The sequence below is a fragment of the Diuraphis noxia genome, unplaced genomic scaffold (assembly GCF_037042655.1).
Source record: "Diuraphis noxia isolate RWA-SAM2 unplaced genomic scaffold, SU_Dnox_SAM2 contig0001, whole genome shotgun sequence".
Classification (NCBI taxonomy): Eukaryota; Metazoa; Arthropoda; class Insecta; order Hemiptera; family Aphididae; genus Diuraphis; species Diuraphis noxia.
Window position 1 is genome coordinate 37,728,042 of NW_028301711.1, and position 11,389 is coordinate 37,739,430.

The 11,389-nt window shown below is 32.7% G+C and overlaps 1 protein-coding gene across 1 annotated transcript; it reads right to left on the bottom strand.

Annotated features, from left to right (window-relative positions):
• Positions 1 to 2,364: 2,364 nt before the first annotated feature.
• Positions 2,365 to 2,769, bottom strand: LOC149060654 (uncharacterized). The gene has a single exon (XM_089230037.1). The coding sequence runs from the start codon at positions 2,767 to 2,769 to the stop codon at positions 2,365 to 2,367; it is 405 nt and encodes a 134-aa protein (XP_089086163.1).
• Between the last annotated feature and the right edge of the window lie 8,620 nt (positions 2,770 to 11,389).

Genomic DNA, 11,389 nt, shown 5'->3' on the forward strand with positions numbered 1-11,389 from the left:
TCAGTATAATATACAATAATGTTTAGATCGCATATAATAATAATAAATGTTTCGGATCAAAACTTTTTATCTATAACGGAATTTATTTCAATTTTCATTTGTACCTATAAGTATATTAGGTGTGCTGAACATGGGCGCAATTTGGGGTGTGCTTGGAGGAGCACAACATCCCCAAATTCTTATTGGTTATAAACTTATAACTTATATGATTTTATGTCATGGGCATAAGGAGGTAAATTTTTCACTTTGATCGACTTAAATCTAGCACCCCCATAAATTTAATCCAAATTGCGTCTATGGTGCTGAATCTGAAATTAATAATAATTCCGTATGAAATAGAGACACTAGTTTTCAATTTTTATTTGTTTCTACCAATAGTTGAATATCATAAAAACATTTATATATTACATTTCGCTCGGATGCATTTTGAAAATTCGATGTTGTAGGTATCATATAATATGTCGGTTAACTTTCAAAATCAATCCCGGAACCTATACCCACCCCAGAGGCAGCACATCGTCCGGTCTGCATTCTGCAAATGGCCAACCCACGCTCACTGAACAATTTCCAACAGTTTTTGTCGCGCCCAATCCTACTTCCATTCATCGTTATAACATTATGTATTATATAATCGACTGCATACCTATGAACCACCGCGTTTGCATGTTATATTGTATAATTGACTTCATACGTTCCTACATACAAAGATATAAAGTGTTGTGATATAAATATTAATTGTATTATACTAATATAAATAGGCAAACCAGGCCAACAATTCTTGATACGTCTACTATAATAGTATAATGAGAATACATATCACTAGATCCATTGACTGTTATCTAATATATACATATACTCATATTTTTTTATAAAACAAATTATTACATTGAACATTAATTACCTTTTTTTTTCTTTTGTATGGAGAGCATTGCTTCTCCTCTGACTCCTATCGTTTATTGATAACAATTATATCAAAAATTATTAGCGGTGGGACAATTCCTCACTCAATAATATTACAACGAAGTTATGAATAAAATACTGAGAGGCTCTGCTCCCCTAGGTTCCTTCAGCTACAATAAATTGCTTCACTAGTCTAATGTCCGGATTCTGCGTCAGGATCTCACCTCCGTGGCTTGGTGGACTTACTCCTCTTCTTCCTTGAGTGAGAAGATATGTTCGACCATTCCATAGAACAGCTAAAACAAATTCTCCGCGTTCCTTAATATTGCTAACTTTTCATCCGGGTTTACTGGAAGCTGGTCAAATGGCGGTCCGCAAATTATGTCCTGGATGTCAGCTGTACACGGCTGCGTCCCAGCTGGATGGACAGAGGGTAACGGAGGGCGTTCTAGGAGTAGCACTCAAACAGAGTATGCTCCACCGTTTCCTTGATGCGCCTGCACTGCAGACACATTGGACTGGCGGCGCTGGCTCTCCTGTAGAGACATGACTGGAAACAGCCGTTTTCCGTTAGCGCCTGTGACATGTGGAACGTCAGGGACACTAGCGGGACCATTTTTCCCAGCCAACGTCCGGTGGACGGGATGCAGGATCGGTTTAAGGACGCTTTACTGGTTGCTTCCCATCTCTGTACTTCACTTCTCGACAGTGTGGGATCTTTCTTCTCATTTCACGGTCTGTGTTTTGATGGCCGCGTCTCGCCAGGTGTTATGTCAGCAAGGAGTGAGAACCAGATCCTAACCCGTTCTAGGCCAAGTAAGTCTGCGGGAACCGTGGAGGCCAGGACCAGGAAGCTCGTCGGAGACGGTGTGGTATGCGCAGATTGTTCTCAGCGCTGACCATTTCTGTGGACGAATCAGGTTCGCTTGGCCCTGGCTACCACGGCCACCCTGCTGATCCAGATAGGGGCGACGTACAGCAACTGACTGTCGACCATGGAGCTGAGAAGCTTTCTTTTCCACCCGCAGGGGTCACCTATGTTGGTCATGAGACTAGCCAACGCTGCCACTGTGCACGCGACTTTTTTGGCCACGACGTCCACGTGAGCCGCAAAGATGAGCCTCTTGTCCAGGATCACCCCGAGGTATCTGATCCTGTCGAACAGGACTATTGTGTGTCCTCCGTTTGATAGCCTCGGGGGGAAGTACGTGCGTCTCCTGGACAGGATAACAGCTTCCGTTTTTGGTGGGCCAACTCCAGAACGTGGTTCGTAATCCAATCGTCAATTCTCTGCAAGATGGGATTGACAAGATCCTCCAACAACTGACCCTATATCCCGTTTCTACGACGGCCAGATCGTTGGTGAACCTAATGAGCTGTACCCCGAGGCACGCCCATTTTCCATTTTCAGTCATATGCGACATTCCTTAGAGCCGATCCGAGGACGGATGCCTGTGGAACCCCTCACGTGACTGACCTGGAGGTCCTCTCCTCTCCGATTAGCAGCGCCCTGTCAGAGAGCCATAACCTGAACATCTCCACCAGGTATTCCGGCATTTGAATTCCTCCAAGAGTGGCGTCGACCACTGGCCACCTCAAGGAGTTAAAGGAATTTTTGACATCGAGGGTCACCAGGATGCACAAACTCTTTTTGGCAGGGGTGACAGCTGCCTGAGCAGCGAGGCTGAGGACGTTGGTAACTGCTGACTCAGTGCTGATGCCCTTGCAGAATCCGAACTGGTTGGGTGCTCTCCTGCTGCCCTCGTGTTCGTCGAGGTTAGGTCTGTAGCTGGGCGGGGCGTCAGGGAACTTGTCCGCGCCTTTCCTGATCAACCCTAGGTGGGCCCTTTTCCAACGTGGTGGAAACATCAGAGCGTCTAGTCGTTCATAGAGTTCAGCACTGCTTGAGTCTGGGTGGTGACGAAAATCCTGAGGACCTCGTTCGGGACACCCGAAGGTCCCGGGAACATTAATTACCTATATATTTTTTTTTTCTTAAAATATATATTTCAAATAATTTCACGGAACCCTAAATAAAGTTCGCCGCACCCTGGTTAGGTTAGCGTACGCCTTCCATCGAATAGTAAGTAGGCATTAGGTATATAAAAATAATAGATACTTGCAGTCGTTATAATGATATAATATTTTTACGAATCAGAGTCACACGTAAGTCACCCATAATAATATTGTTTATAATGCCACAACATTATTATATCATCATACAATATTACAATAATATTGTATTGTAATGATATTGTATCACAACAACATACAGTAATAGTCCCGTCGTGGGCATCGCCTCGGGTACTTAATAATAACATAGAAAATCGTTAGCGGACGACGCTTAACGCGCGCGTCCATTGACAGTGACGTGAATGCTCTTATTATTGCTGTTGTCATTATTATTACTATGTGACATATTATTATATTTTGTCTGCGTTTCGATTTTTTATTGATTTTTTGTTCAAATGTTTACTTAATCGGCTATTTATCTGCCACCACGTGTCCATCGCTTTGACGTCCGTGTACATACACGTACCTAAACGTGATTGACAGCCCGTGATCGTCGGATTCACTACTGCTGCGGGTGAGTTGTAGGTGCGCCGCAGTGACGATAATATACGTATATAATATGTACACAGCACGACGGTGAATGACAAATGAATGACGGTGTTGTCGACGGCGGCACACGGCAGCGGAAGACTTCACTACAATAAACTTATTAGACGAGATAGCTGCGACCTCTGTTCTCGGACATTTAACATTTCCACAACGTTTACAATAATATATTATACACGTATTAATATATATTATCATGGTTGTTTATCGTATTATTTATAGTTACTTTACGTTTGGAATTCGATTTGTTGTGATACTATCGCAATATTATTATTTGAAGCCGATAAGTTTTTTATGCAATGACTACAATATAATATTGTTTGCAGAAAAAGGTCAAATACGCAAACTATGAAAATATGAATTAATTATGCGGTTATTTTTAATTATATAGATAATATAGTGTCTAAAAATTGGATTATTAATTATTAAATAATTTTTCATTCAAATATTCGATTCGGAGAAAAAAACCTTGTAACAACTAAAGCTTCCTTAATTGTTTTCAATGTCATTGTAGCTCGTCAAAAAAAAATCAAAAATATTATATATTATAAAACTTATATTTATAAATTTATTTTTTGTTATTGATTTAATAAGGCTTCAACGTTTGAGCTCATTAGCCTGAAAGTTTTACATAATACATATAATTACATATTTTTTTCACAATTCACAATTCTATGAGGGAACATGATGTTGAATATTTGAAGGGAATTGACTGATAATATAAACTGTCTTAGAGTAACTTTGATAGACCTATACCTATGTCCACGAAAAACGTGAAGGTATTTTTCGAATTTTCTTCTCCAAGTGCTTGTTGCATATACTGCATGAGTGGGTTTCTAAGAATTTATATCGTGTTGTTCTCGTGATATTCGAGTACAATGTATTTGATGGTCAATAGTATGTCACATAGTTCATAGGTTGGAAGTTCTTCATTGGTTCTAAGATGTAGGCATGTATTAAACGAGAATGTACAACTACCTCTTCGTATCTGGTTAATGTTGTGAGTGATTTCCATGGAACGATTGATGTTTTGATTTTTCAGTTAGTATGAAATTTGTGTCTCCTCTTACGTATTTTTTGACAGTATGTTTTTGTAACACTGCATTTTTTTTTTGTGCATCATAAAATTTTATTTTATTTATTATTACCGAACAAAGTTATATTGTTGCTTCGTCGGATGTCTTTTTCGCTAGATCTTTACCAGTCATGTCAATGAGCAATTGAAATTTGATCTCTTTGTTTAAGTGAGATAAAAATTTCTGTATGACTTGGATAATTTAATTGTTGTTTTCTAGAGCAATGAGTGCCACTTAGAGAATCATTTATAATGAGTATTTTTTCGGACACTGGATTTATTGCATATGAAATAACTTTCTCGGATGACTTGGCTTTTGGTTGAGAAAATGCTGGTTTCAGAAGGAGTTTTGAACATTGATTTCTAAAAGGCGAGTCCAGTGTCACCAAGAAATTTATATTTATCAATAATGATTTTCATGTGGTGAAGGTATTTTTAATCAATTATTTTTTTAAATGTTTATTTTAAAATTGATGCTGGGAAAAGATTTTTGTTAAATTGAAGTATTTGCCATTTGGGTTTAATTAAATATTTTTTTAAATATTTGTATATTATATTTGTTATTTTTTAAGTAAAAAAACTTGTTCTGACCGCCTTTCCACGCCTTAAAAACGTTGTCAGATGAATATTAAGTTCATTGTCACGATTTTTTCCAATACTGCTGGTTTTTGGTATAAGAAATTAATGTTTGATGAAAAGTTTGAACTCTTGAGAAAAATCACTCAAATCCCGTCTTCCTCAGACAATGTGACATGAACCTATCCCTATAATATGCCATATATGACGTCTTAACTATTAATTCAGTTATGTCGTATAAAATATTAATAGTGACATGATGTGTCTAATGTGCCTATAATAATCATATGTATGTGGAATAACAATATATATCTTAGAAAAAAAACAAACATGGATAGCATGCGATTTATTCGGTAGTCTTTAGAAATCTATTAGCTTACTTTTTACATTTAAATTGTTTTTTTTTTACGACGAGAAATATACTATCACAAAGTTACGCATTTCTGTGAGTAATATTATCTTTTCTAAACGTCTGTATTAATAATTTCAATAAATGCGTTGTATATATTATGAAATATATTATACTTGTACATATTATAATATACAACGCATCATATTACTAACTTATATGTACGCATTGCGTTCAGTTAAGACTATATAATATATACTATATAAATTATAATCGTACATTAAAGTGTTTCATTTTTTCTTTTCAGAAATAACTTTGTTAACGACTAGTTCTCATATAAATTATGAAAAAAAAATATAATAATAATAAATGACTACATTAAATAAATATCAGTATCTACAGTAATAAATGAGAGAAACAGGTATCAGGTACGTAATTGACACTTCTATTCCATTGCATTGACAAAATTATTAGATCGTAAAACCTGTCGGGTAGTAAACTAATCATTGGTAGGTACAGTCACAAAACATTTTCAACAACTTTGTTCGTCGTGGCGTTATATACTATTATACCTACCGAAAAGTAGTTATTTAATAATACAATATTTATTATTATATGGAGGTTAGGTACACGCGAAAAATATCATAATTTATACTGATCTGCGGTACAGTATATACAGCGCAATGCAACACGTAATATGACATTGTACATGTACTTTGCGTAGCATATTTTATTATATTATTATACTATTATTCGAGCGTTATAATACGGCCATGTTGATCGAGATGTAGATGTGTTGTACCTGCTAGAATATATATATATGTGTGTGTGTGTGTGTGTGTATTATATTGTGTAAGTTACGGAGCATAATATAATACAGGATAGAGTTTATGTCAGATGACATATTGTATCGACGTCCCATGAATACGCGTCGCTGTTATTTAATATTTTATCATTATACATTATATTATTACAAACGAAGTTTTTCCCTTGGAAGGCATATAGACATGCGCCATAATAATAATAATAATAATAATAATTAACGTGCTGTAGTAGTAACCCGTATACTATACGTGCTTATAATAATATTGTTCCGTCCAAATTATAAAATTATTTAACCGAAGATTTATAGTGAATATTGTGGAGGTAATACGGTGCAAATAGAAACATTAAAGTTATAAATAAAATTTTACTTGCCATTGGTATTATGTATTAAATAATGTTAATTTTAACAGGTTTTTTAAGCAACGATTATAATATGCAGTTTTTCAAATTAAATCATAACCGCACAACGAAACATCAGTTCTACACGATCATACTTTCGTCTAATTGTTGGTAACCGGTAACTACTATAATAACCATTAAATTATGCATTATGCACGTTAAGTTTAATTTAATGTTTATATGATAATATTATATCGTGTGTATTGTAATGTAAATAATGTAATCAATTATTATTATATATGTATATTATTACCTATAATATTCAATATTAACAACAGTTTATTGAAAAAATAATTGAGTGTTTAATATTTTTAAATAATTTTAGCAACTTGATTTATTTTATTGCTTTGAACAACGCAAAGTACATACCTGTTATAATTTTTTTAACTTTTACAATATACTCTCATATTATGCTTTCGTGTTATTTTGTTAGAATGTTAAAGTGTGAACATAAAATGTTTACAGTAAATAATATAAAATATTCAAGTTTCTAAATATTTATCACTTCAACGCGTTCGCACAGATATTCCATTATATATATATATATATATATATATCAATATAATTTATGGCCGAAAAAATAATATTTAAATTTTCGACACATCTTAAATTACCGAATTTAACCAACATTATACGATTTACCCCAACTCGTATTATGTAGTTTATAATTCATATTATAACACTATATTATACTCGGTTGACATATAGCTATAATTTATAAAACATAAAAAATAAAATAAATAGTGTGTCGTGACTATAATAATGATTAAGATCAAGGTTATAGGTATTGGCAATAATTTGTAACCAAATAATAAACGTTTTGTCAAAACTGCTCGTAAAATAATTCCAAGATCAGTTAGGTTTGTAATCACACACGCGTTATATTTAAAATAATCACCAATACTACTTTTTAATGCATTATTACATCATCATTATGATTGGTTACCGGTTTAATACAAATAGGTAGCATATTAAAATCTCGAGCCTGTGCATTGTAATATTAAGTCATAAAAGAAATGCTGACATTGTCCTCGAACCTCCCATATGTGCATCTCGCAGTCACTGTTATACCGTCAATACGCCTCGCAGTCACTGTTATACCGTCAATACGCGGATTTTGTTTCGGAAATTTAAAAATATGCCTACTTGTCTGCATGATTCTTGTGTGAAAAATGTTCAGGTTCTACGACGTTCAGCCAAAAAGTGTGGAGCTTACTTTTTACTTAGTCTTCGATATGTGTTACTCATATATATATATATATATATATATATATATATATATAATTATATATTAGAAAAAAAACGCCGACCACTCGTAACTCATTAAATTCAAAAATATAAATATTCGATTTTCACTTTTCATTATTATCGACAATCGATAGTTCGCGACACTAGACTATAATATACGGTGGTTCTGCATGGTTGTGTGCGTTCAAGATTTCTTGTTGAACTTTGTTGACATCGATATCTTCACGACGGCGGAGGTGACAATTCTGCGCCCGAAAATAATATAGGTAATCATTACAATATAATATTATAAACCTGAGGTAAATACGTGCGTGTGTGTATTATATATACATACCGCCTTCGTACGCGTTTATAAAATATAATATACAAGCCTAATTGCTACATGTACGGTTTTAAATGTAGTTTATTATTTCGTGTCCGCTTTAGTTATTCAAAGCGTATTACCCCAGTGGAAATGCATAGGAATGCGGTCCGACGCATTGGAAGCGAGAGATCTTTTGATACCGTTCGATCATTGTATATCTCTTGGAGAAAAAAAAACCCTATTAATTTTCTAATATCTCTTGTCTCCTTTCGTTTAAGCGCGGGTGCATAGTATATATTATATTATATACGAGCGTACACACACTCGCCGTGTACTTTTATATAGTTTTTACGCGCATCTATATACATACAAACGTATGTGTAATATATATATATATTACATAATATAATAATATGAGTGTATACAGTGTGTATGTAGGTACTTTATGTTTGTGTGTGTGAGTGCCGCATACTAGTGATAAACGGCGGTATATACGCGCATACTCGGAATGAATATTGAATGGATAGCCATTTTTCACAACTCAAAACGTTCGTTAGCAAGAAGCGGGACGAACATTTTCCCCCTTTTTAAAGCACTGCCTTCAAACCCAAAAATAAAATGATATCAAAAATAAATAACAATTTAATTAATCATGTTTCAACCAAAAATGTATGAACTATATAATATTAGGTATACATCAACTTCAATATATTATAATTCATATTTTATCGAGATCGTTGAGTACCTAGATAAAACTACAAATTTTTTTCATTTTCATTTTTTTTTTTTTTAATTATAACTCGGTAACTAAAAATAAATTATAGTAAAACGAGCTGATACGTAGGTACATCCATTATGAACTAAGATCGTATCTAATAAACAGATTATTTAGTATAACCAAAATAAGTTAGTGCATATATTTTGTCACATTGAGTTATAGGGTCAGTTTTTATTTACCCCATTGATGAATATGATTATTCAAAAGTACAAAACTATAGCACTATAACAGGGATGGTAGCAGTCCCTAAATTAATATATTCGTTTATTAATACACTGAATCACCCATATCGGTGAAGGGTGTTATTATTTTAATATTGTTTTGTACTTGCACATCAACAGTCAGCAGCTTAAAATAATTCTATTACATTTATATAAAATATTGCTATTTAAAACAAAATTACTTTAAAGTGAATATTAAATCCAATTATTTCTTATCTTGTTTTCAATAATTCAATAATTCATTATTTCTTTATACGTCGTATTGTACATATTTTCAAATGCAATATATATTATATTACATTTTTATTACATTTCTAATAAATTATTTCATTTAATCTACACTAAATAAGTTTTTCTGAGAAACTTACAAAAAAAAATTACAATAACAATTCTTGTCAAAGTCAAAATAAAAGTCTTGTTATGGTTTTAATTTTGCAGACTCAGTATTGGTCTTACACCAAGATCGAAAAACTTTGTTCATCACAAAATTTTTAAATTTTTTTGCCTGTGTAATTTAGACAAGTGCTCAAGAGAAGAGCTAGTGTGAAAAATGTCCTCACAGTTGATTTGGGCTGCATGTATTAAAATCGATTAACAAATAACAATACCTATCAAAATTGAGCATTTCATGTAATATATCGACACCTAAACGTAATTGTTCGTATATTATAGATCAATTTTTCTTGCCCCGATAAAATGTTTAAATTAAATTATTCACTTATATGCAATGTATAATTTGACGTATATAAAATATATTTAATCCAATAGAATTATATTCCGTGGGTAGTGTTATATAAATAATAATTAATAATAATAATAATAATCTAAAAATTTGTACCTATCTGAAATATATTTTTCTATAGTGTATATTTTATTGATGATACTTACTGGCTACTGATGAGATGAATATGATAAGAAAAGTCAGATGTTATGGATTTTTTTTTAAAGCAATAAATATAAGTGTATATTTTATAGTTTAATTACAGTTTGTATTCATCATTCGTCCGTAGTATTTAAAATTTAATTTTCCATTTATTTTGACAAGTGGTTGCAACTTTGCTTATACATATTTTCTGCGATATAAATTACATGCTGTTATTGATGTGTATAGGGATATTAATTATTTATAAAAACATTATCTATATGCTAATACAACATAAGTATACAAAACAACCATATTTTATTATCCGTAATTATGAATCTGAATAACTAATAGTAATAACTATAACACTATTTTTGCTGTTATTTTCAATCCTTTATTGCGTATAACTATCTAAAATAATATTATCACGGGTATACAGTGAACATTATGATGTACTATAAATATACTACGACGTTAATAATTAACTCCGACTAAATAAAAACATTACACTATTATTCCGATAAAAAAAAAAAAAAAAAAAAAAAAACATTTTAAACGTTTCAGTATTGGTAAGTGGAATTAATGAAAGTCCAATTAAATCAAACAACTATTTCTCGACACTCATAGCTTAACCAAAGATAATTATAGTGTGCAATTTTAAAATTGCCAATCATCTAAGACCCGTTTTTAGAAATAGCTAACGCAATGCGCGTGAGTACCATGAGGTCATCTGGATGTAAACTTGAAAAACTTTACTCCAAAACTGTGTTTTTGGACCACCAACTGTGAAATTTTAAGTAAAAATGTTCAACACGTAATATGTACCTATGCATAAATAATTTAGTTAATTATCCAGAAAAGTAACTTTTTGAAACAACACTGTGACGAATTAAAAAAAATAGTATGATAATTTTTGAAGATTAGTTATTTTTTTCTTAAGAATATTCAAATTTTTAAAAGCTGATGTTAATTGTTTTTTAATTATTTATTTAAATTCCAAGCAAATATACGTATTTTAGACGACCCACTACAAATGAGCACAACAATATTGGTTTTCCATCAGTGGGTTAAAATTTTATTGTAAACATAAAAGCTATACACCTGACGCTTTTTACATAACACTTTTGATTAATGGTAATATAATCACTTACCTTGCAACTAAAACCTCCTTACGATTTTAACGATCTTACTCAATATGATATAGCCAAAAATCATCGAAAAGGTCATTGATTT